The sequence below is a fragment of the Rhinichthys klamathensis genome, unplaced genomic scaffold (assembly GCF_029890125.1).
Source record: "Rhinichthys klamathensis goyatoka isolate OS25496 unplaced genomic scaffold, OSU_Roscu_1.1 h1tg000554l_1, whole genome shotgun sequence".
NCBI classification, from domain to species: domain Eukaryota; kingdom Metazoa; phylum Chordata; class Actinopteri; order Cypriniformes; family Leuciscidae; genus Rhinichthys; species Rhinichthys klamathensis.
In genome coordinates, this window is record NW_026607023.1 from 1,237,660 (window position 1) to 1,265,600 (window position 27,941).

General features: G+C 38.4%; 1 protein-coding gene across 1 annotated transcript; it reads left to right on the forward strand.

The window, feature by feature from the left end:
- Positions 1-9,713: 9,713 nt before the first annotated feature.
- LOC130073595 (glutaredoxin domain-containing cysteine-rich protein 2) lies at positions 9,714-17,348 on the forward strand. The gene is made up of 3 exons (XM_056239105.1): positions 9,714-10,137; positions 14,792-15,001; positions 16,825-17,348. Exons 1-3 carry the CDS (start codon positions 9,805-9,807, stop codon positions 16,996-16,998), a joined length of 717 nt encoding a protein of 238 aa, XP_056095080.1. The 5' UTR covers positions 9,714-9,804; the 3' UTR covers positions 16,999-17,348.
- Positions 17,349-27,941: the final 10,593 nt, after the last annotated feature.

A 27,941-nucleotide genomic window follows, 5' to 3' on the forward strand; every position in this document is an offset into this window, starting at 1 on the left:
ACGTCACGCGCCGATGCTCACAAGTCAGTGGTTAGTAACTTTTTGACTCCGACTTCGTCTACTCCGTGCGTTTCTCTGCCCAGGAGGACGCGATCATCTCTGGCTTCATTCACTCCGGCACTGACACAGCACCATGGACCCTGGGTGATCCCACAGCGGAAGACACGAGCCAGGACCAGAGCAAGAACCTCTCCGCCCCTCCCGGTCTTCGAGATCTCCACCCGGAACCGCTTCTCCCCTCTTCGCGAGTCGGAACGCGACGACGCCGTGATCATCGGCACTTCCATGGTCCGTCATGTCCGCGCTACCTCAGGTAAGGGTAAGGTGCGCACTCACTGCTTTCCTGGTGCTCGTGTTCTTGATGTCGCCGCACAGGTTCCCGAGATCCTGAACGGTGACGAGCGCGTCGGAGCCGTTGTCCTCCATGCGGGAACGAACGACATCAGGCTGCGGCAGACGGAGGTTCTGAAGAAGGACTACAGGAGCCTGATCGAGACGGTACGCAGCACAGCGCCTGAGGCAACGATCATCGTGTCTGGACCGCTTCCCACGTACCGACTAGGACAAGAAAGGTTCAGTAGACTATTTGCTCTAAATTAATGGTTAATGTCATGGTGTAATGAACAGAAACTGCTCTTTGTAAATAATTGGAATCTGTTCTGGGAGCGACCTAGGCTTTACCGTGCTGATGGCCTGCACCCCAGCAGAATCGGAGCGGCTGTGCTGTCGGACAACATCTCCAAGACGTTGCACACCATCTGACTAGTAAGTCAAAGTCCAATTCACAGTCTCTGCTGTCCCAACTTAATTGATATAAGTAGTGTAGAACATTATATAGAAACTGTGTCTATTCCTCGTCTAGTGAGGCCAAACAATAAATCTAGTGTAGGATCTAGGAAAAATCTTATTGTAATTAAACCAGAAAATCTAAATATCAGTGAACAAAAACAATTTCTAAAACTAGGTCTTCTAAACATTAGATCGCTCACACCTAAGGCGGTTATTGTAAATGAAATGGTCACAGATAATAGCTTCGATGTACTTTGCCTTACTGAAACCTGGCTTAAACCAAATGAGTATTTCGGTCTAAATGAGTCCACTCCGCCAGGATACTGTTATAAGCATGAGCCCCGTCTGATCGGTCGTGGCGGCGGTGTTGCAACAATCTATAGAGATATTCTTAATGTTACTCAGAAAACAGGTCACAGGTTTAAAATCGTTTGAAGTACTTGTGCTAAATGTTACGCTCTTAGATGTAAGAAAGAAATCCCTATTATCTCTAGCCTTGGCTACTGTATATAGACCTCCAGGGCCCTACACTGATTTCCTAAAAGAGTTTGCAGACTTTCTCTCAGATCTATTGGTCAATGCCGATAAAGCAATAATTGTTGGAGATTTTAACATACACGTAGATAACACAAATGATGCGTTAGGGACTGCGTTTACAGATTTATTAAACTCCTTTGGGGTCAAGCAAAACGTCAGTGGTCCCACTCATCGTCTAAATCATACACTAGATTTAATTATATCATACGGAACCAATCCAACCGATATAGATATTATACCGCAAAGTGACGATCTCACTGATCATTGCATGGTAACGTGCATAATACGTACTGCTGAAATTTGTCATGTTGCGCCGCGTTATCGACCAGGCAGAACAATCCTTCCAATCACTATAGATAGATTCTCAAATAGCTTACCTGATCTATCTCAGCTGCTCAGTGAACCCAAACAAACAGATGAACTAGAGGAAATGACCAGCAGTTTGAGCACCATTTTCTCTAGTACATTAGATACTGTTGCACCAATTAGATTAAAAAAGGTTAGAGAGAAAACTAAAGCACCATGGTACAACAGTGCTACCCATGCTATCAAGAGAGAAACTCGTAACTTAGAGCGTAAATGGAAACAAACTAATTTAGAGGTCTTTAGAATCGCGTGGAAAGACAGTGTGTCACGTTATAAAAAGGCTCTAAAAGCAGCCAGGGCTGAGCATCTCCGCAAACTAATAGAAAATAACAAAAATAATCCAAGGTTTTTATTTAACACCGTGGCTAGACTAACAAATAAACAGACATCGCCAGAGCAAAATATTCCGTTACAGTATAGTTGTAATGATTTTATGAATTACTTCAATGAGAAAATAGAAAGCATCCGAAATACAATTGTAAATGTACAATCCTCTATGGTGTCTTGTGATTCAGCCTCAATTATCGCCCCTCTGGAACAACTACACCGCTTTACAACTGTAGGACAGGAAGAGCTAAATAAACTTATCATTGCATCTAAACCAACAACATGTTTATTAGATCCAATACCCACTAAACTACTGAAAGAAGTGTTACCTGTAGTGGAAGAGCCTCTTCTCAATATTATTAACTCGTCTTTATTCTTAGGTCATGTTCCAAAAATATTCAAGCTGGCAGTTATAAAACCTCTTATTAAGAAACCGCAATTAGATCAAAATAACTTAGCAAATTACAGACCCATTTCAAATCTTTCATTTATGTCTAAAATACTAGAAAAAATTGTGTCCGCTCAATTGTGCTCTTTCCTGCAAGAAAATGAGATATATGAAAAATTTCAGTCAGGATTCAGACCGCATCATAGCACAGAAACTGCGCTAGTTAAAATTACAAATGATTTACTTTTAGCTTCTGACCAAGGCTGTATCTCAATACTAGTTCTACTCGATCTGAGCGCTGCGTTCGACACTATAGATCATAAAATACTCTTGGATCGACTACAAAACTACACTGGTGTTCAGGGACAGGCATTAAGCTGGTTCAGATCGTACTTATCAGACCGTTACCATTTTGTCTGTTTAAATGGGGAAAAATCGAAGATAACGTCAGTAGACTATGGAGTGCCGCAAGGATCGGTGTTAGGCCCTCTGCTATTCTCAATATATATGCTGCCACTTGGTAATATTATAAGAAAACATGGAATTAATTTCCACTGCTATGCTGATGACACTCAATTATATATTTCATCACGACCAGATGAAAACACTAACTTATCTAAATTGACAGAATGTCTTAAAGATATAAAATACTGGATGACGTGTAATTTCCTGCTATTAAATCCAGATAAAACGGAGGTATTACTTATTGGTCCAAAAAATTACCCACAAAATCTCTTACAATACAACTTTAATTAAGAAGGATGTCCTGTTACCTTATCCACTACAGTAAAAGACCTGGGTGTTATACTAGACCGAAACTTGTCTTTCGAAAATCATATTTCATATGTTACAAGAACTGCCCTTTTCCACCTTAGAAACATTGCTAAATTACGTAACATGCTATCTGTTTCTGATGCAGAAAAGTTAGTTCATGCATTCATGACCTCGAGACTAGATTACTGTAATGCTTTATTAGCTGGTTGTCCTGCATCTTCAATAAACAAGCTACAGTTAGTGCAAAATGCAGCCGCTAGAGTTCTTACTAGATCAAGAAAATATGATCATATAACACCGATTTTATCATCTCTACACTGGTTACCTATTAAGTTCCGTATCAATTACAAAGTACTACTACTGACCTATAAAGCCCTAAATGGTTTAGCTCCTGTGTATTTAATGGACCTTCTATCGCCCTACAATCCATCGCGTTCTTTAAGATCCCTAAATTCGAGGCTTCTGGTCATTCCTAGGATATCTAAGTCCACTAAAGGAGGGAGGGCGTTCTCACATTTAGCTCCTAAACTCTGGAATAGCCTTCCTGATACTGTTCGTTGCGGAGACTCGCTCTCCCAGTTCAAAACTAGATTAAAGACGCATCTCTTCAGCCAAGCATTCACATAATGCTTACCTTCTATTTTTGAATCAGATCGAATGCATTAATATCATGAACAGCAGCTACGCTAATTATTTCCCATCTGCTTTTCTGCTGTTATCTCGGGACGCGAGTCCCGAGGTAAATAGCGTTCGTTCTCACGGAGACTTCTGATGCCCCAACGCCTGCGAAGAGACGACTCAACGCCGGCGATATGTTATGCCCTAAATTAATACATGATGATTAACTAACTATATTCTTCTATGTACATTTCTGAAATGCACTTTCTGTAAAGCTGCTTTGAAACAATATGTATTGTGAAAAGCGCTATACAAATAAATTTGAATTGAATTGAATTGAATTGAATTATTTTTTAACTGACTTGAGGTGAATTATGACAATATTGTCATTAGTGCATAATTTAACCTCGGTTTCATAAAGATCATTGCTAAATGTCTTGGAAAAGCTCAAGCAGTATTTGTTTGCAGATGTCCCTTGGTTTGATATTATTTATCTAAATGTAATGACATTTAGACATTTTTAAAGTGTGATTTAAATGTCCAAATAATCGGGGCCACTGTTGAGAGCTCACACACACTTTAAATGAATAGAGCCCATTATAAACAAACACTGCACGGCACTCCATCAATGTCAGATACTCTAGCTTGCATTGAACATAATGAACTCTTTTCCTCAGACGAAAGGTTACGCCATCGCATATTTTTACCCAGCGGCGTGAGCTTTTATGACCATCTGGAAAATAAAGAACTGATGACATATCATCAGGGGCATCATTAAGACAACAGCTAAATCACTCAGAAATATGATGTCCCAATGAAGGTACCCCGCAGAAAAAACACATTCTCCGGTGACAGCTGAAAATAAGCATGCATGCAGATTAATAATCATTTAGTACAGCCTAGTTTGGGACTTGACATCTTCAATGAGTCTTTTACTGAGAGGCCCACAAAACAATTTCTCACTTGAATGATTTCATAGTAATAGCAGATATGAATGTAGGGAGGAAAAAGAAGCAAACCATCTTAGCAGTCGCTTAGAATGCAATAACAGTCAACTAGGGAGATAATTGCAAGATGGATGTTAGAATGCACAAGGGTTAATGTCAGCCATTTGTTAGATTCTCTCTCAGTAAAATGGCTGATCTCAGGGATATCTGCTGTTTTATACACTGCAAGATTCCCATAAAGAAATATAAAATACGCAAATATTACAATACCATCTAAATACGTGTAGGAATGTGACTAATCTGTTTAGATGTTGTAAACTCATTTAAATTCCAAAGACAATCAGCATTATATAACTTTGCTGGTTTGTTTGTGAGTCTTAACGTGTACTGCTCTTTTCTTCTACTGTCTTCATATTAAAGGTTAAGAGATATCTGCACCCCTGCAGAGTGTCCAGACAGAAACACCCAACAGAATTTGAGAGAAGTCTCTTATGCTCACCAATTTGATCAAAAATACAGTAAAAACAAGCTGAATTTTCAACAGCAGTCACTATTACTCCAGTCTTTAGTCACAAGATCCTTCAGAGAATCATTCTAATATGCTGATTTGCTGCTGATACTGATATGACATTTTTATTATTCAAAGAATTCTGAAAAAAAATGGTTTCAACCAAAATATTAAAGTATACTGAAGTGCCTTGAAATGCGCAGCATTATTTAATGCGTTGATGTAATTTCACTGAAACAGGAAGACCAATAGTAATATCAAAGCTTCGCCAGAGCTGTTGAGCTTGGCAAAGCCGCATTCGATAGCGTATGACAGCCACAGTGTAACAGATTCCCCTTTTAGATTTAAAGGAACACTCCGACTTTTTGGGACTTTGGCCTATTCACCTTATCCCCCAGAGTTAGATAAGTCCATACATACCTTTTTCATCTCCGTGCGTGCTATAAGTCTGTTTGACGCACCCACCGCTAGCCTAGCTTAGCACAAAGACTGGATGTAAATGGTTGCAGCTAGCATACTAATCCAAATAAGTGACAAAATAATGCAAACATTTTCCTATTTACATGTTGTGATTTGTATAGTCAAAGAGTGTACAAAAAACAAAGTCACATGAGCCATTTGGGCGGAGTGATAACCGCAGCACCTGAGACGAGCCGTGGTGAGGAGCAGAGAGCGCGTCTCAGGTGCTGGGGTTATCACTCCGCCCAAGTAGCAGTGCTTCGCCTTCAGAGAATATAGTTCCCAGAATTTATACGGTTAAAATATGTCTGTGTCTCATGTGACTTTGTTTTTTGTACACTCTGTGACTATACGAATCACAACATGTAAATAGCGCAAAAAATGTTTGCGTTATTTTGTCACTTATTTGGATTAGTATGCTAGCTGCAACCATTTACATCCAGTCTTTGTGCTAAGCAAGTCTAGCGGTGGGTGCGTCAAACAGACTTATAGCACGCACGGAGATGAAATAGGAAAATGTTTGCGTTATTTTGTCACTTATTTGGATTAGTATGCTAGCTGCAACCATTTACATCCAGTCTTTGTGCTGAGCTAGGCTAGCGGTGGGTGCGTCAAACAGACTTATAGCACGCACGGAGATGAAAAAGGTATGTATGGACTTATCTAACTCTGGGGGATAAGTTGAATAGGCTAAAGGCCCAAAAAGTCGGAGTGTTGCTTTAATATGAAACTGTTACTAAAGCAACACAGTGATTTATGCTGAGGATTTAATATAAAAAGTGTGTAATTTATGTTGCTGCATGGCACCGGTGTTATCTCTTTTACTCGTCAGTGCTGTTTCTCCTCCTGATCTCATATTGCTTTAAAATACAGCATATAAAATACAGCGTTTTGTGCTATCGTGTCTCTGGACTGGAGCTGCGGTAGTTCGCATGAGACTAACATGAAACCAGACTTCATTCGTCCCAATGGAAAGCATATTTACACTGTCTGTCATTCCCTCTCCCCTATATAGTGCACTATGTGCCATATAGAAAATAGTAATCGTTTGAACAAGTGACCAGCATCTATTTATAATGTTAGCATACCTGGCAACTTTTGAGTTTTGCTCGGCGTGAGATTTGTTGACGGGGGGGGGGGATCACGAGTGGCTCAACAGGTAGATATATAGATAAACTCATCTTCCAGGCATTTGACCGCCCGGGTTGACACTTCAGCGTGAGAAATCGGGAGTGTGGCGTGTGAGCGTGTGAAACCAATCAAATGCGGGTGTCTCACGGCCAATGCGTGAGAGTTGGCAGCTATGTGTTAGGGGCGGAGCTTCAGATTCTAGAGAGCATTTGATTGGACAGAAAATCTGATGAGAAGCTGAAGTGCAGAGTGATGTCATCAAAATCATTAATTCATAATGGCGGAAGTGAGAGACTGCAAGTTTGAATGCTTGAATCTTCTGAATTGTGTCATTGTTTTAGAGCACACTAGCTTTAGATAACAGTAAGGCTAACATATTCATAAAGTCATGTGAAATTTAAGCAGCAAAACTGTTTTCAACTTTGATAATTATAAGAACCATTATAAGTCTGTCAGGGGTGTTGCAGGTAGCTGAAGACGAGGATGCGGGAACTTCAAAGTAGTTGATTTATTTACAAAATTAACTTCAGGAACATACAAGAACAAAATAAACTCCAGGACTTCAGGGTAAACACAACCATACATTGACGACGACCAACAAACACTGAGGGAAAACACAAGGCTTAAATGAACAGGGACTAATAGGATAATTAACAGAACTCAGGTGAAGAAACTGAACACAAACGAGGAGCGGGAAAAACTAACAGGACTAAACCAAAATCACAAAGACAGGGGGGAAAACCAGATCACAAAACAGAACTTAAACACATTGAAACATGACAAAGTCGTCACCTTCATTTATATACATTTAACAATATAGATTGTTTCAAAGCAGCTTTACAGTGATAATAGGAAATTATAAAACGGTTAGTTCCAATCCTTGATTCTGATTGGTCAATAGCTGTGCTTTATTCACGATAAAACACGGCTATGACCGCTTCACCCAACGGTTCTATGTATCACTACACAACACCCCTAGCAACCACTCTTAGCAACTTAAACAGATGTTTCATCTCATTGATATTGTTCATTTAAAGCTAGAGCAGAGCATTGTGAGAGATCGAGTAAGCGAGTGTACCTGCATTTACAGTAGACGTAGCATTTTCCTTCAGGTCAGTCCTATATTCATAATAAAAAAATGCGTTTGAATGTCCGCTGCATATTTTGTCCTTTTAACAGTCATGGGGTTTTCCGTGCATAACGTTAGTCATCTGTCAGTTGCGTCTGTCTTCTCCGTGATCACAAGTTCGAGTCCTTTCAAAAGCCTTCTCTACAGACTCACTCACTCACTCACTCATAAAGACAGTCTTTGCCGCCATCTATTGGCGAAATAATATATGTAACTTCTGTTGCTGTTCACGTTCCGGGACTATTTTTTCCAGCGGAAGGCAGGCTTTTAGTGATTTTACTTCATGAAAGTTGCATAGATACATATTTTTCGGCTTTAATATTTTTATTGTGTGGCAACCGTTTTATAAAAGCAATAAGGTACTCGAGGCAAGTGCTGTATCGTGAATAAGTAACGGCTGAAGGGGTTGCAGGCACTCCGCTTCGCGTCGTGCCTAACAACGCCCTCCAGCCGTTACTTATTCACGATACAGCACAGCCTCTCGTACCTTATTGCTTACTTAAAGTAGCCTAACAGAGATTGTTTGGCTTTACAGCAGCTCTAGAATAAAGTTATTGTCCAGCTAAAGTTAGTGTTGATTGATTCATTTCCATTGCAAAGATCATTCGTTATTAACTTAGGGGCCACTAACACGAATAGTGTTAAGAATAATAATAGTTAATAATAATATTTAAGAAAAATTGATAATAATTAAGCACCAAATAAGCATTGTAAACTGTTGAGATTTTGTAAACTAAATTACATTTTGGCAGTCATTTTGGAATGATTCAGCATTAAGCAATACAAAAAAGAGAAAAAAGTTTTCAGTTACCATTGCCATTGTAGGCACTTTTAATTTATTACACATTAGGTGGTGCAATGTTATTATTGTTTAAAAAATATTTATCATAAAAAACAAGCTAATTCACTAATTTGAAGTAGTTAAACTACAGTCAAGCAACTTTTTAGAAAATGTAGTGTTCACATTTTAGTTTAAGGTCCAATTCTCACTATTAACTAACTATTAACTATGATTTTTTTTTTGCCTCAGTAAACTCCCAATTACTGCTTATTAATAGTAAGGGTTGTTACATTTAGGTATTGGGTAGGATGAAGGGATGTAGAATATGGTCATAAGTACTAATAAACATCAAATATAGTAATATGCAAGCTAATAAGCAACTAGTTAATAGTGAGAATTGGACCCTAAACTACTAAAGTGTTACCAAATCTACATCTCATTTAGGATGACAGTAGCAAAACTGAACAAGTAAATTAATTCTAAATACAAAAAAAATGTAATTAACATAACCAAAGTTGAAAACTTTGAAAACAGTGCAGGGTGCAGTACATCATTTTTTGTATGATTTCTGTTATGTCTGTGTATGTCTGCCCCCAACCCCCAACTAATGGCATTTTAAAAAAAAGCTTTAATTAGGTTATTGATATAACTTCATATGAGTGTAGGTGATCTTATATGGCCTATTTTTACTACTTTTCATTGATTTACTGTAGGTGTAAATCTTTATACTGACGGAAAAATTTCAAAGTGAACCCACAAAGTTATTACACACAACATTTGTAATAGTAGAGTTTTCAGATGAAATGCATATCGACGTTCATTACAGGTGATGCATAAGCAAATTAGAGACACACCTGCTTCTCTCCTTCAACCATCATTATTTGATGAAACCATTAGGTCTCAATTTCCAGCTCTCCTGTTGTGCACAAGATCCCCTGCTGAATAATTCATCAGGACTATGGAAAGCAGCTGGACTGCCCCAGCCTTTCCTCAATACTTATCTTCCACAGTTCTTCCTCCTGTTCTTTACAAGACCATTGGGAATTTCACATGAGAGAGACTATGGAGGAGCTCCACGAGCAACCAGGCACCTTGATCGAGGGCAAGCCCAAAAAGGTGAGGTTCAAGCTGGCCTCGTCGTACAGCGGCCGGGTCCTGAAGCATGTGTATGAAGATGGACAGGAGCTGGATAGCCCAGAGGAGCAGTACCCTCACAGCTTCATGCACACCAAGATGGAGATGGGACATCTGTGTGGCTTAGAAGACATGCAGGACCAGAGTTTCTTCCCTCCGACAGGCCTGATTGCCCAGAGGATAAACGTCTATCGAGGAGTGAAGGGATACAATTCCCTGGCCTGTGGAGATCTTCCACAGGATAATAAAGTAAGAACACCCAGCACTAAAAAAAGACCATAAACCAAACCCTAACCAAAATAACCCTAAGTGAATGTAATTAATTAATATTACTCAGTATTATTTGTGTAATTGCACTGTAAGTAGCATAAGCTTAAAAATATATATTTTTTTAATTCCTGTATTCAATTTCACTTAGCTATTTTGAAGTAAATAAATTCCAGCAAGATACTGTCCTGATGTCATAATAAAGAAAAAAAACATAAAAATAATTCAATTATTGAAAAGAAAACCTTACTTAGTTTGCCATAATCTTGTAGTATTAAAATAGCATTAACTTTGATAGTAAAAATGTCTTCACAGCTTGTATATTATACAATATATTGCTTGAAACACACTGGTTTGTTGCGCAAATAGTTTGACCATTTACTTCAGTTTGTTATTCTTCTCGTTATTTCCCTTTTAGTGTCAAATTAATCAGAAGTCTCACACATTCACACAAATAGCTTACTTCCACGTTGGAAAATAGGTTGGATAAACCAACCAGAACCTCAAAAACCTCAGTGTCCAATCAGTTATTACTGTTGCTGTCTGTCTGGGATCTGGCTGTTTGGATAGTTCTAAACAAAAATTTACAGAAATCCAGCCCCCCCCCAAAAAAAACCTGCATAATGTGTGTGGATTAAGGCTGTGTCACCTTAATTCCCAAATTAACATTTAGAACGTCGGTAAGAAAAACATACAATTTCTCTATGGTTAGTTGATGTTCATAACTAATGTTTATTCATATTGATTCACTTTAGTGTGACCAGTTAAAGGTGCAGTATGTAATATTGACAGACAGCAGTTGAAATGGTTTCTGTAGTCCAGATTCATAATATTGGAGAGAGATGTTTCTGCCGCCCCATCCTCCTCAAACTCTCAAATAGAGGACACATAACAGGAAAAAGAGATTGAAAAAAAATAAAAATTGGAAAGAAAAAATTGAGAAAAATTGAGAAAAAATTGACATTGGAAAGAGACGAGGCTTACATTGTAAGTTGATCAACTAATGTATATGTTAGCAATTTTTTTGTTTTTTTAGGTCTTGTAGCATCTGCGATCTCTGACCTAGTTTGTTTGCTGGCTTTTATGGATGGAATACGCTATTTTCCGCCACCGGGGTGTTGAAATACAATTGGGTAAATTTGCCCAATCAGTGGACGGGATCACAGACCAAAACAAAAACAGACATTCTGACATGGAACGCGAATTTCTAAGTAGAATAACTGGCTGTAGTATTGTTTTTAGGAGAAACAAGTATTTGAACTTAGCAGTTAGCATGTTTCCTCAATCCCGGCACACACTATCAGAATCAGAAATAGATTTATTGCTAAGTTTTGGTGACAGAAGAAGCGTCCAGTAAACAGAGACAACAACAGTAAAATAGTAAAAAAAAGATATGTGAATAAGATAAATATACAAATATAAATAAACAAAAAAAGGAAAAACTGGTATAGGTGTGCTATAATACATATAATACATATACACTATAATAGAATGAACAACAGGTAATGGATATTATGTATTTTATACTTTAGTACAGTCAAAAAAAATTACATACTGCACCTTTAAGAGTACCCTAATGAAATGTGTTGAAAGAATATGAGGGATTGTTCTGTTCACTAATGTTATCATTGCTTTCAAATTAGGCCTTTATAATTCACCACGGTAAGTGTTTGCCTTGATTCTGATTTTCAGTCTCTGCTGCTTTTAACCATATTACTGCGTAATTTAACAGTTTCTTTAAAATTGATAAATGCTTTCCTTGCAATGCCATTCCAGCCCAAGAATATTATCTATTAATTATATTTTTACCACTTTATGATCACATAAGGATGAAAATTGCCCTGTTTACAGTAATAATAATTTCATTCCTATGGGACATTATTTAAATCTTGCAACAGTAACTAAGCTGGCCAACTAAGTTTAGCAAAAGGTCAATTGTTGTAGGCGAAACACAATGTGTGTTTTGTAAGGGTTCCTTATTGTCCTCCTCATTATGTTTAGCTAGTTTGATCTGGCACTGAAAAATGAATGCTGTAAAACATTTCCTGCCACTCAGTTTTTATGCCACACTGTTACTAATTCATAGTTCCCAGATCCAATAATAGACCCAGACTCCAACACAGCTCCTAAACATAGGCATGCAATTACATCCCCTCCACACGGACATTCTCAGCTTTCCATGAGATCGCTTTTGTTTCTCTGCCTCAAATCTGAAAAAGAAAAGAACATCATTCAAATATATAGACTGAACAAACCTAAACAATGTGGATCCTTAAGTAAGATTGAAAGCTTGTTTGCTTTTTTCCCCCATAGTTCTATAAAGCTTATTTTCATTAAATTGTCACCTGTGACATGCTGTTGAAAGACTAAACTGCCAAAGATCTTCCCTTGCATATCAACAACATGTCAAAAAAAAAAAAAAAAAACTGACAGAATCTTTATCATATTTTTCATCACAAGATCCCTGATCCCCAACATTTAATCTAGTCAATTTGATCAATGGCACACAATTTTAAAAACCAGCCATGGTACAGTGGGTAGTGCACATGCTCATGACGCATAAAGGGCATTTGGCTCATGGGGATGCAGGTTTCAGTCTGGCCTGCGTCATGTCCTAATCCTATTCCCCATCTCTCTCCCAGTGGTTTCCTTTTTCTCTTGACTTGACTTTAAAAAGTCTATTAAAGTCAAATAGATCCAGAGTAAAATATAGCTGCAAGCAGCAATTAACAGGGCCAAGCACAAAAAGGAACAATGAGACATGCAAGCATGGCTGGGAGCTTCAGAAAAACTGCAACAATAAGTAATTAAAGACACGTTTAGATTTTAGTCAAAATGGCTGAAAAATCACAAATCCATTCACTGTATGATTAACTTGCTTATTACTTAGACCAATAGGTGTCAATATGCCAAAGCATTGCAGAGTTACAGCCCCCACCACGCCATCAAATTTGTTGATGCGTTATTAGAGAACGGTTTTGGTCAATGAAAAAGCTTTTAATAAATTTTTGCAGGCATGTTCTGAATATGATCTGAAAATAGGACCAACGGTCTAGGAGGAGTGAAAAAATTCAACATGGCGGACAGCAAGTTTGACCAAATATGGCATCAGTGGTGTCATTGTTTTCTATATGACACAAAGACCAGTTTTATTAAAATAGTTTTTTTTTTCTATTTCATTTTGACCAGATGGTGGTGCTAAATCTGCTCAGTTACTGGGATTTTCACGCATAACCATTTATAGGGTTTACAAAGAATGGTGTGAAAAGGGAAAAACATCCAGTATGCGGCAGTCCTGTGGGCGAAAATGCCTTGTTGATGCTAGAGGTCAGAGGAGAATGGGCCGACTGATTCAAGCTGATAGAAGAGCAACTTTGACTGAAATAACCACTCGTTACAACCGAGGTATGCAGGGCTACAACAGCAGAAGACCCCACCGGGTACCACTCATCTCCACTACAAATAGGAAAAAGAGGCTACAATTTGCAAGAGCTCACCAAAATTGGACAGTTGAAGACTGGAAAAATGTTGCCTGGTCTGATGAGTCTCAATTTCTGTTGAGACATTCAGATGGTAGAGTCAGAATATGGCAGAATGAGAACAGATTGACAACATGGATCCATCATGCCTTGTTACCACTGTGCAGGCTGGTGGTGGTGGTGTAATGGTGTGGGGGATGTTTTCTTGGCACACTTTAGGCCCCTTAGTGCCAATTGGGCATCGTTTAAATGCCACGGCCTACCTGAGCATTGTTTCTGACCATGTCCATCCCTTTATGGCCACCATGTACCCATCCTCTGATGGCTACTTCCAGCAGGATAATGCACCATGTCACAAAGCTCGAATCATTTCAAATTGGTTTCTTGAACATGACAATGAGTTCACTGTACTAAAATGGCCCCCACAGTCACCAGATCTCAACCCAATAGAGCATCTTTGGGATGTGGTGGAACGGGAGCTCCGTGCCCTGGATGTGCATCCCACAAATCTCTATCAACTCAGGGGCAGTCATGGCCTAATGGTAACAGAGTTGGACTGGTGACCCAAAGGTTGCTGGTTCGATTCCAGTACCGGCAGGAATATGACTGAGGTGTCCTTGAGCAAGGCACCTAACCCCCAATCGCTCCCCGGGCGCCACTCAAGGCTGCCCGCTGCTCCGGGTGTGTGTATCCACGTTTGCAGTGTGTGTGTGTTCACTACTCACTACTCTGCTCCTAATGTGTGTGCACTTACTTGGATGGGTTAAATGCAGAGGTCAAATTCCAAGTATGGGTTACCATACTTGGCCATCACGTGTCACTTCACTTTCACTTTCTTTCAACTGCAAGATGCTATCCTATCAATATGGGCCAACATTTCTAAAGAATGCTTTCAGCACCTTGTTGAATCAATGCCACGTAGAATTAAGGCAGTTCTGAAGGCGAAAGGGGGTCAAACGCAGTATTAGTATGGTGTTCTTAATAATCCTTTAGGTGAGTGTATAAGTACCATGTTATTTACTGTTAATTACTATGGTACTTCAAGTCATTTCAAAGACTATGATGGTAGTACGATGGTACATATTCAAAGAAATTATTGTAGTATCATGGTACTTTTTCAAATCCTCTGCTTAGTGATTCTGCGTTTGTTTTTACAGGCACCCGTATTAGATTTTGGAAAGATTATTATCTACACCAGCAACCTGAAGATTATCCGAGCTCCTCAGAGAAAGGGAGAGTCTGGAAGGAGTCCTCACCGCAGTCAGGACCGAAAAGAGAGTTCACCTGGACGGGAGTCCAGGAGCAAAGGGAGACATAGAACAGCACGTTCCCATGCAGAGGAACCAGATGTAATGACTGAACAAAAGGTATCCACTGTCTGAAGTTTAGTAGACTGTAAATACTCTTGACTCAATGCGCTTTACCTGATACGGACATGAATGATATCTCAAATCATTCGACACATTGAGTAGAGGTATTCCATTACTTTATTTCAACTTGGGGACAAAACATCCCATGTGATGGCAACATGTTATTATATAGTAGCTATTTTGATTGTCCCATAGAGTCTGAACAAAGTGTTAAAAGCATATGGCGTAGACCATTGTCTGACCAGACCGTTGTTTCATTGATCAGTAGTTTGCAACAGTGGCTGCAGTATATTTTTGTAGTTGGCATTGTACTTTTATAACTCATAACATTCACATTCATAGAGCAATGATTAAGACATTTGCAGAATGTTTTCTGCTGCTGAAACACAATTCATCATTAATGATGACTCTTTTTCTGAAACACCATTGAAATTAATGAACCATGGCATAAATCCTTACATTTCGCTTCCATAAATCTTTCAGTCTACTCAATTTTTCTGTTCTTTCTATCAAAATGTATTATAATACTAAGACACATCAAAATAAGTTTTTCATCTGTAAAACCATTAATATGATATAATTACAATGTGTACTTTTTGTGTGAAACTGTGCACAGTTTTCAGTTTGAGTTTTCAGCCACCCAAAACACTGTTGTCGAGTAAACGAATGGCCAAAACGCATAAAAAGATTTACGTTTTTAGTTGAAAACGGTGTCATGTAAACAGCCCCTTAGTGTGATTTTAATAAAACAGTGGTGCTTTACCCCACAATTTTAATTTGTCAGATAAAAGTGACTTGTATCAGTAGTAATTCAGCACTTGTGGGTATTTCATTATAAAAAAAATAAAATGCGAGTTTACAACTAACTTTAATTATAATATATGCATAAACAACAAAGCGAAAGGAACGGCATGGCCGACTGCGGCATATAAGTATAATAAAAACAGCAACATGTCATTCACGACATCATCACATCACACCTTTGTTATTGTTTTGAAAAAGTGACCTCTAGTGGCGAAACTTACATACTGTGCCTTTAAGTGTGTCAAGGAACATACAAATAAAAGTTTAATATCTTTAAGTGCACTTTAATTGTCGGTAACACTTTATTTCGATAGTCCACTTTAGACATTCTACTAACTATAAGTAACTTTGCAGCTACATGTCAACTAACTCTCATTAGAGGATTAGTAGACTGTCTGCTTAATATCTGCTAACACTTTATTTTGATGTTTCCCCAACAGATATTTTACTGACTATAAGTAACTTGGCCAACTAAAAGTCAACTTATTCTCCTAACCCTAACCTAACAGTCTACTGAAAGTCTACTACAGCCTACTAATACTCTAATGGGAGTTAATTGACACTTATAGTTAGTATATCCAAAGTGGACTATCAAAATAAAGTGGAACCTAATTGTCTTTTATTTCTTATATTTGCAAATGCTTTAAACTAAAAGTGCACATTCAGTACAATTAAGCACAAGGCTTTTTCAAAAGGCTTCATAGTTCACACAAAATGAACAATCCTTTCCAAACCTGTGTGACTTTCACAAAAGAAGGTATTTTGAAAAAGGCCTCAATGAAAATGCTATTGTTTGGGCCCTGGGGTTACTCAAAACATTTTCTTTTGTGTTTTTTTTTTTTTTTTTTGCAGAAGAAGGAATTACATGCATTAGAAAATGATGCACAAAATATACATATTTGTGGTGAACTATACCTTTAAAACATGAAAGAGCAACAAGCTGCAAGCTAGTGTGCACTTGGCTTTATCATTTTGCTTGCTTGTTTGCAGTTCGTTTACTTGTTTTGTTTGTGCAGCAGGAATCAGGCTCATGTGGACAGTGTGGAGGTTCAGGTTGTGCGCCGTGCTCCCTCTGTCATGGAAGCAAACTGTCCATGCTGGCCAACCGCTTCAATGAGTCAATCAGAGAGCTGCGCTGTCCAGCGTGCAACCCCCACGGCCAAGAGCGGTGCCAGTCCTGCACTCACTAACACTTCTACTGACGCCAAGCTGTGTCGGATGGAGATCAGACCCTTTGAGCTGTGAACCAACGTGCATTTTGGATTAGTGCGTAAATATAAGAGCTTGAGGGTGGAATGGGCTGCTGGAAAGAACTGCAATGAACTGCAAACTCCCATGCTACGCCACTGGATACAACATGTTCAATTTTAATAATATATTAGTGACTTTTTTATTAAGATTTATTAACATTAACTAAGATTGATAAATGCTTTAGAATAATTTATATTGTTAGGTCTATGTTAACTAATGTAGTTAACTAATGGTAATAAAGGGAACCTCGTTGTAGTGTTACCCAAACAAATCAATTTCCTCCATAAGTACATAAATAAAAATAGACATTTTATTGATGGACATGATAGCCAAACAGCAGAGTGACAGTTTGAAATGTCAAAAATGTCATTTTAGATAGAAATTATCTCATCATGATCAAACAGTGGCTTTATTAATTGTCATTATCAAATCTGTCAAAAGTTCCCCTTATTAAAGAATCACCCAAAACTACTTATGTTACAAATGGTATACGAAACATTCAATGAGCTCATTGTTTCTGCCTCAAATTAATATATATTTTTTAATTTATACATTATTAGCTTACTGTGTGACTTGTATTCTGAAATACATAACTTGGACACAGTCACCCCTGATAATAGATCACTCTAAATTGTAATGTAGACATGCATTTTCTGTAAAGCTGCTTTGAAACAATATGTATTGTGAAAAGCACTATACATTAAATATACAATAAATGTGAATTGAATTGAAAGTAGAAACATAACTGCGTGAGTCATGACCACATGCAGGACAGAATTGTTGGGTTAAAGATTTTAATCAAACTGTTGTATAAAGGTCAACATTGCAAAAGATTGTTGACACTTTATTTTATACATGAAATTTAACAATTAATTTAATTTTCAACAATATTATTGATCTGCCTGCATTGACACCATTATATGAGAACTGAACTGAGCTGGGTTGGGTTTCCCAAAAGCATCGTAAGCTTAAGTTGATCGTAGAACAATTGCCACCAATGGTCTCTACGATCAACTTAGGCTTACGATGCTTTTGGGAAACGCAGTCCAGGACGATGACATCACGGTTTTCTCCAGAGTGGCTATATATATATATATATAAATGAACTTTTTTACAACAAAAATGAAACATCCCTGTTACTTAAGCTGGACTGTGACGCTATTTTCTTCTGGAAACAAACTTTGTTGCATTATTTTCCTGTTATCTCTGTAAAGCTGCTTTGAAACAATCTGTATTGTAAAAAGCGCTTTATAAATAAATGTGTCTTGACAGTTAGCAGTGCCTAACTACACATATCTGTGATTTGTCATGCATTAATACATGCAACTTTATTTCAGCCACTCCTAAACACTAGTTTAACTATTGTCTTGTCAGATCCCTTGGTATGCAAATTAAAATTCTATGAACATACAAAAATGTACATGACTCAAGCATTATTGTTCCTTATTGCTAAAATAAAGGAATTGCTAATCTTAAAGCTTTGAGCTTTGATATTTCAGAGAGTTTTCAGAGAGTTTTCATGCTGCGCAGCACAAAGCCCTAATCAATAAAGGTTCTAGCCTTCAGTTTTAAAAGCAACGCACATATTGGCAGATTTCACATCACTTCACTGAATAAAACTATATAGGATCTTGCAGGATGAGCTTCTTTAATCTGCTCAGATTACAGGAATGTTACGTCTACTGTTGCAAAAAGAGTAACATGCAAGTTGCTTATACATTTTGGTCTATGGAGTCTGGTAAAAACATGTTTTTGCTTTATGCTATAAATATACATCTTTAATTTGCTATCTGAATTTTCTATGTGAATGCTATTTAAATCAAAAATTCATGACAAAAAAATATTGATTTTTCAGATAATGACTTCATAGGAGGATAGGGGGTCAACATCCCCTATAAGGGTCTCTATATGGTCAAATCTACAAACTCGACTTGACAGAGACGCCGCTCTTGCATGTACTTTATTAGACAGGTGAGCAAATGTACATAAAACTAATCAATGTTGTATAGTTCAACATGATGAAATGTTAGAAAATGATCAGTATGTTTTTCTAATGTTGATCTACAGACAAACTAATACATAGAATAACATTATACTTTCAACACACTCAAATGCAGTTTAGTGTGACAGTGTAGACCAAGTGAAGCAGCGCTGCGTTACCTCAGAAGTTTCATTCGTCTAATAAACTGACCTGTGTGAGTAATTCTGGACTCGCGGGTTAGTCGGTGGAATGAAATATGTCCTCATTTCTTTAATATCCGCGGGACTCGTGTGTGGCGCTGATATCTGTCTCTCAGTAGCACTCGCGCCGCTTCATACCACAGTCATGTTAAAAACATCAATGTATTCACTCATCCATAAACATTATTAGATCAATCAGCATGACGACAAGTTCCATAATTCCGCTTATTCACTGCATCATCAACCTACACCTTTGTTATTGTAAGAGGGTTAGCGACCCCTAGCGGGGGGAAAAATACAAAAATGTAGCTTTAAAAGTTTTACTTTAAAGTACAATTTAAATAATTATGTTTTAATAATCTTTTGTCTTGCCTTAAAGTAATACACTTATTTTGATTTGTTACCTAACACATTCAAGTAGCCTACTTGATTATAATTTTAACTGTGTATCTGATATTGCATTTAAAGATAATATATTTTTTTATCTGATATTGCATTTAAAGATACCATATTTTACATGCAATAAATTACAAACATAATCATTACAAATGTGTAATTACAACTATATTTAATGACATACACGTTTCAATAGAAAATACATCAAAGTATATTTGAGTTTACAATAAATGCTTGTGAGTACATTTGACGGTACACTTTAATCAGAATTAGACAATATAAGTAATTATGATATTACATATAAACATGTACTTAAGTCATAGGCCAAAAACACTCTTAAGTGTTTGACAACTATCATTTAGTATAAATTTAAACTACAATACATTTTTATTGATTTAACTATAAATTAAACATTGTTATAACATTACTATCAGTTGACACAATTAATAAGTATATTATTTATGGATTTTAAATTATTCAATTTTATATGATTTCTGTAACAATTAATCGTTTTAGAAATACACTAAAGTGTAATTCTTTTTTAGAAGGGTTAAACTCATAACATCTCAGCTTCCTGTTAGCCCGATCTGGCATCTTCAAACAAACAAATCTCTTGAAATCCCACCTTTCAGTCAATGTGTCGATGAAACGCCAGGTTTGTTCACAATAAAGTTCAAAAATCATCCTTTCCCCTACACACGAAAGCAAGAGAAAAAAGAGAGATGAATACGAGCCTGTCAGGTTGTTCTTTGCTTTGAAGAAGTGGATTTTCTCAAACCAACCAAGCCAAACTTTATCTAGTTAGGCAGCAAAAGAGTGTACAGAATGTCAACAGTCGTGAGCGGGGGGAGCGAGTCTGCAGATGTTTTGACAGGTCTCTGTGATGGCAAAGACTTGTGCTGTGTCAAGGATCAGAGATGCTACTCTACTTTTCGCTTAATTGTTTGTGCTTGACAAGGCAGAGGTGGTCAGATGTGTCTGCTAGCTGTTTTGTTGGTATTTTTTTGGGGTCAAAAGCCTCCGGTCTAGTGCTCCCTATACGAGACATCATGTTGTTCATTACAGGAAAGCACTGCAAGAAAATTTTTTGGAGGTTACCTTGTCATGGACCTGCATATTTAACAACAGCTCTGAGTTAAAAATGTAGGTCATAAAATATTGCTATTACAGAGAAGCAATAATAACTGTTCATTTAACTTACATCAAGTGAAACGTTCCACATCTCACTTATTGTAATATTCTAAATAGTCAAACGACTAAATGAAACAGCAACAATGGCCATTATTGTGATATTTTAGCGCTTCACACAAGTCTGTGGTGAGCTAAGACTCGGTTTGTTTCACCTTGACAGATCTTTGACTAAACAGCATATGGTCTGGTCCACAACTCAGCTTAAAACAGTCCAGTTTCATAAATAAACACTCCATTCTTTTTCTCCATAAGGAAATCGATTTTTAGTGATAATTTATGAACCTTTAGAGATAGACCTACTGTGAGTTCTGAGGTTGGTAATCGATGGTAAATGCTTTTGCGGAAGCCATCAGCCCTCATTATTTATACTTATTTTTAAAAATAATTGTGTTTAACAACTGCATTCATGGTGAGACACACATTAGCCTACCCATGATGTTTCTACCAGTGAGAGACATGGCGAGAAAATTGCGTAAAAAGAGCCTGCTAGGGAACGGTACATTCATGAAGTGCCACAAATTATGTAATCGATTCATTCTGTCAAATTACTTAAATATTTGTATATATTTTGCAATAACCCTGAAATATATTGTTTCTATATATATAATCAACAACTTTAAAATAATAATTTCTCCATTTTCAATTCCTTTATATAATTTGCTCACTAAAGCCATTTTGGTATACCTTTGTTTTTTTTATCCGTTTTTCAAATAATTTTTTTGCTTCAAAAAATAAGTTTATGTTGTGATTCGCTTCGTAGCTGGTTGGCTTGGTTCATGGTCTATTACCTATTTAAAATCCCTATGGGGAATTTTTTTTTATGAAAATAATAATAATTTGGAACCAGCATAACTGAAAGCTTAGGTGGGCACTATCTCTATTTTGGCCCACTCATACAGGAAGAGACTATCTGACTGACATTTAAGACCAATCAGTTTTTATTTGTGGATGCTATTTAGGGACATGGTTTAGATTCCCTCTAAAACCCATCCTATTTAGACCCATTCCTCATGAAAATGACGTGTGTTTTGTCTCCTATTCATGTCAGTGGTGTTTTTGGTCACTAAAAAACATTTAAAGCATCTAGCGGTTCGTTTGCGAGTTGCACTAATGGCTCAGCCCACTGCTCACCCCTCCCTTTCGAAGAAGCTACGGTGGCTAAAACGAGACAAACATATCGTCGTCTGAGACAGCAGAGAATAGCCAGAGTAAGCCAAGTTTCTGTACCACAGTCCATTATAAACCACATCATGGATACAGTTAACAAAGCCTTAGTCAGGTGAGGATCAAGGGTCTTAATATATAATATTCCTTTGACTTTCAAAATTCCTTTGACTTTCATTTGATGTGTTTGACACCTCTAAAATGCTCATGGAACGGGCTATCTGAATATGCACAGAGATATAAAGTAAAGTGTATTTTTAATAGGTTTTACCGCCATTGAAGATTCAAACTGTTAAACTATACACCCTCCTTGAACACACCCCTCTACCACGAGGGGCACGTTCTTCCAAACAAAGGACAATAAACCAAGGGTTCCCGCGTGCAACATCCATTCCCCGATTGGCCCAGTGAACAGGAAGGGGATGGATTTCTCCGAGGTGATAAATGTAGGAGCGCGGCTCCGCCCAACTCTCTCGCAGTCTGACCTTCTCAGAGAAACATGTGATGCTAGCGATCTCCTCATGGAGATCTGATCCCACCATGGATCTTTTCTTTTGTTCGTCTAAAGTTCGTCTCTTCTTTAACTTACTCCCGAGTTCGTCTCCCAGGAAAGGAAATGGACTTTGCCGAACTATTTCCTCGGGTAACGTCACCTCAAAGACTTTAAGCCTTTCAAACACTCGCGCCGAATGCCAACGAACGCCACGTGATCCCCCATGGAGCAAAGGCGCCACGCGCAAGCGGCCAACCATGCACGCGCCGGGACGGGCCGTGCAAAAACGCTGCGGCCGCGCTCCACACGACGCGCGCAAGCAGGACAGGACCTTCGTTCAACATGCGGGCCGACCAGACCGCGCAAGGAGCCCGCGACACACACAGAACTCATATGCTTTGCAAGTATCATTCCCGTTACAGCTTCTAAGAAGCCTTACAATGGTGTTTTCGTGTTGTTTCAGAAAGGTTGATGTCGAGGTGAAATTGTACCAGCTCTGTCTCTCTCCCTCGCTCTCTCACCAACTCTCTCACCAACACTCTCACCAACTCTCTCACCAACTTTCTCCCTTTCTCTCTCTCTCTCCAACTCATGTTTACATGGGTACCAATTGTCTAAACGCCCCGCGTCGTCTTAGTTTGTGTTTAATGTTTGTAAATACATGTATCATTGTAGTAAATGCTTAAGTAGTTCAGCTTCATTAAATACATTATATCCTTTTGATTGACTCATTGCCTGTTGCTCATAACCCAAGTCACTGATATGCTTCGATAACGTTACGAGCGCTTTACAGAAATACCTCAGACGGGTATGTGTAAACTTTATAGAGCAAGAAAACTAATTCTTGTGGCCACAGAATTTGTTTTCACAACTCTATAAATTAATTGAGCTAATTAATTTTACCTGTCTTGTAAAACGTGGTCTGTATAATTAGTTACAATTCATTTGTGATTAATTGTGGGGATACACATGTATGCACGCAGGTAAAATGACAAAGCCTCCCTTAATGGGAGATTTATTAACATGTAAGACTGGGCTGATCCAAATCTGTATGAATAATTATTAGTTATCAATTATTAATTATGACATGCAAATTCCCCATTGATCAGACCCAAGCAGAGTCTTTACAATATGTTATTTGTATATTGTATTTTTCATATTTTTTAGTATAGGACAGCAAAACTACAGAGCTATAGGCTATTTTATGGAGCGGTCAACACTGGAAACTCTGACAACATGCAATCAGTTGACGAACAGCCCATTATGGTTGTTTTCACTGAAGTCCTGGAGTTTTGTTCTTTTGTTTCTGTATGTTCCAGAAAGTTCAATTTGTAAATAAATCAACTATACTGCTATTCCTGTGTCCTCGTCTTCAGCTACCTGCAACAACCTGACAGTAGTCTACACTATTTAGATCAATGAATATTCAGAAACAGGTGCAATTATTATATTTTCACAGTGAATAAAACAGTCCAAATTGGCCTATTTTTGGTATCTCCCTAGGCAATTAGGTAGCTTAAGTTATCTAGCTAAAATGTAAGTATTAAAATTCACACTGATCTAAGCGAGTATTTTCTGGAGGCATTTACCATTCATTTCTACTGCACTGTTTTTTTTTTGTTTCCAACATTAGTTTGAATGCAAGTACAATTAATTCAGTAATGTTTTCACTGATAAAAGTATTTCCATATATCCTTCCCTGACATTGCTGTACTGTAAAAGTTTCTGAGCTTCAGAAACAGAGGTTGGGGTGGACTAACAAATTTCCCAGCACTGATGTGAGCAGCTAGACGCCATCATAGCCTTCTAAAGGCCCTTTTTATTTCAGCATAGAGCAGCGTGACTAGCATTTACTTAATGAGAGCCCTGCAGCTGGAGTTCCAGTCATTACATGGAATGACAACCCCCTACTCTGAACACACAAAGCTCTCCTGCCTCGCTTCCTTTTGTGAAGACAATTAACGTAAACTGCAGCCATGTGTGCTATTGTGTACAACACAATTTCATTATTCATTTCTTTATTTGTTTAGGAATTTATGCCTACTTTAGTCATTGGAGCGCAAGAGTGTAAACCAGCACTAAATGGTGAATGTTAGATTTTAGCATATCACACTTCACTAAGATTACATTTTCCCCCCATGAAGTTCTACAGAGACAGTATTTAAAAGTTTTAATTGCCTGTTTCTTGCTTCCTCAATTAAGATTTAGGAAGTCTGCTGGTCATTTCCTTTTGCCTGCTGTCGCCATGGAGATCAGCTAGCCTTTGCCTCTGGCTGGTCTTGTTATATTGGTGGGTCATCATGAGCCTAATTACTGTTGAGTCTAATTGACTCCATTAGCGCTCAATATGAGCTTAAACTTACAGTAACAAATGTTTAACGGATCAGCTATATGTTTAGTTCTATAACTCTGATTAAGCTCAGTTTAGAATGTTGTGGTTTAACATATAAATTAGTCACAGACACCTAATAAATGTAATAAACAGCAGTTTTGTAATGAAGACCAGAGTGGCCTTGTCCCAAATGGCAACCTAAACACTTCCTAGGACGTAACGCCACTTTGACTGTCGGGAAGAAGTCTGCTGTGGAGCTCTCACCAGTGCTGGCTCTGCAAAAGTGTGCATCGAGGGCGCATATGGACCGCAAAGGGGCGGTCCTCGCGAGCACCCTTCTGAAACCTAAAATGACAAATGGGACACCCTACGGTCTCATGGACTCAACGAACACGCTGACATGGCTGCCATTGTAAGTCCACAAGCCTGAAAGAGCATATGAAGTGTGCCATTTGGGACAGGGCCAGTAGATGAGCTGCATAGACAAGTCCATGGTTCATTTTCAAGTTGTGAAACTGTTGTGAAATGTCGCACAATTAACCCATCAGAAATTTGATCTTGAACCAATGAGATTTCACTGCGCAGGGCAATCGAGAATGACACCACCTGTGCGTTGCACCGGTCTCCTATCTCTCACGGAGGAGCTTCGGAAGCATAAAAGGAGGAGCGACGACAGTGAAGGAGGAGAGAGGATCAGGCCTGGACTTTTACTTTATGTTTTGTTTATGTGTGTGCTTTACTTTTGTTCCCGCCTCCTTCTTCCCTGAATTACTAACCTTGTTACTCTGAGGTTGTAGCTAAATTGTAGCTAACAGTGTGGAAGAGATACATAGAGTAATATAAGGTTCAAGTTGGAGAACACTGTAGAACGATCAAACTTATATTAAAAAAGTACAAATATTTCGTATCGCTGTCGATGACAACTGAAAATTAGTATTTTCTCTGCCTTATAGTAAACATTAGTGAGTGATTACATCATTAGAGTAATGGCAAGAAACTGATTAGTCATTGTTGAAATGGTAATAATGACACGCAAATCAGTTACATATATTCATGGCATGTTGTGGATAATATTTATGACACTTTTCATATTGATTCATGTGCTCCTTGGAGCTTGATGGTCATAATCATAATCAGTCATTTCATCCCTCATTCAGAAAAATCTGTTTGGAAAGGCATGAAAATGATTAAATGACAAAATATTCTTATTGTTTCTGGAATGAGCAATTTGTTTACTATTTCTCCTGAAAAGCAGTTTCAGTTTTTATTTATTCACTTGAAAATGTTATGTATGTTTTCATCAAAACGTATAAAGAAAATAGCAGAATATTGTTGGCAAAAAGGGGCCAACGTTTTTTTTTTTAAATGAAAATCATGAATTTTCATTACTTTATAATAGTTTTTAATTTTCATTTAATATTTAATATTCATTATTCTTCAGAAAAAAACAGCATAAAGCGGAAAGAAAATGTCCCTTCAGAGGGAACTTCGACACTGCATCATGGTGTAGATGCTATGGGAACGCCTCCAGCCTGAGTCGGTGTCTGAGGGTGTTTTCAGACCTGTAGATCGCTTGTTTTGTTCCATGGGCCTGAAGATGGAGTTAGTAGAGGAGTCTGAGATGGGTGTTCTCCTTTCTCTTGCTCTTTCTTCTGAGTTTGAGGGTCCCATTCTAGATTTGGAAGCTTGATCTGCGGTTTCTTCCAATCCGGATAAAGACCTAATTTTAGCCGTATCTGGTTCTGAACTGGGTAATATTTAAAGAAGTCGGCCTGGCCATTTTGGGGATTAAGGAAAGGGAAAAGACCTTCCTGCTGGACGCCCCGATGTAGTTGTCTAGCCTGTTCATCGATGCGGTTAATGCTGTTGTGGCTGCTTGTGTCCCAATCCCCCTCTCCACCCATAAGGACTGGGGGCTCAGGTGGAGCACACAATCTCAGCCGTTTGGGGTGAGGGCAGAACCAAGGTCTGTCATCGCCTCTCGGGCGTCCTGACGCATTCTAGGCTTCGAAGGTGAGCCCCTCTTGGGAGAAAAAAGTGTAGCACCACAAAATTCTCTCTCACTCACAACACCTCTGTGAGGTCGTTCTGCATCGCTTGAACTCTGCAGACATACAGGTTCAAGATGCTAACGCTGAAATTTATGCCTGGTTCAGATTACACGATTTTAGCCCGATTTTGGCACAATCCGTTTGACGTAGGGTGTCGTGGGGATTCGTAAACGACAACGGGCGTCGAGGCGCAAGATTCGATCGTTTCATCTCGTATAAGTGTGTCATAGTGGACGACAACCGACGCCGTCTGCGATGCTCCACGACATCACGATAAAGAGACTAGCATGTTTATTTTTTTTCGGTCCTCCACAACGGGTTCCGTCACGTGTGACGTTGACCAATTGGATCATAGAAGCTTTCCGTACACAGCTTTTAAAAATGGCGAAACGAAAGAGAGACGATGCTAGGTGGAGTTATGAAATGGAGGAAAGGTTCGTGGAGCTGTGGCAACAGTACTCCTGCCTGTATGATGTTTCATCGAGGGAGTACCATGACAGAATAAAAAAAAGAAAAATGCTGGCGAACGATAGCGGAAGCACTTCAGCAACCCGGTGAGTACTGGAATTAGCATTAAGCTAGCTAATTATTCATTCAATTTTCCTTCGCTATAGAGAAAATTGATTATGTGGGTGTGATAATGTATGTGTGTGTGTGTGTGTGTGAGTGAGTGAGTGAGCGAGCGAGCGAGAGAGTGTGCGACTGAGTGTGTGTGTGTATGTGTGTGAATGAGTGTGATTGACAATTACAAAGACTAATTTTACATGTACTTACATGATTTCTTACCTACAGCCGGTGAGGTCCAAAAAAAGCTGCTTCCCTCCGAACACAGTATGGGAAAGCACTCCGTTCAAAATCGAGTGGCAGCGGCGACAAAGAATTAACTTCCAGACAGAAGTGGATTTTAAAAAACCTGCAGTTTCTACAGCCTTTTGTTGTCCAACGCGTGTCTCAGTCTACACTGAATGTAAGTTTGGGGTAAAGGTTGTTACAGTACTTTCCAACTTTAAAAATAATTTGTGAGCTTTCTATAGTATATGCTTCCAAACATGTATTGTGCCATTACTTATTATG

Bases quoted from the DNA above. Each gene is read 5' to 3' on its own strand.
- LOC130073595 (XM_056239105.1), top strand. From the start codon at position 9,805: ATGAGAGAGACTATGGAGGAGCTCCACGAGCAACCAGGCACCTTGATC. The intron at 10,138-14,791 runs GTAAGAACACCC...TTGTTTTTACAG, and splicing joins ATCTTCCACAGGATAATAAA to GCACCCGTATTAGATTTTGG. The intron at 15,002-16,824 runs GTATCCACTGTC...TTGTTTGTGCAG, and splicing joins ATGTAATGACTGAACAAAAG to CAGGAATCAGGCTCATGTGG.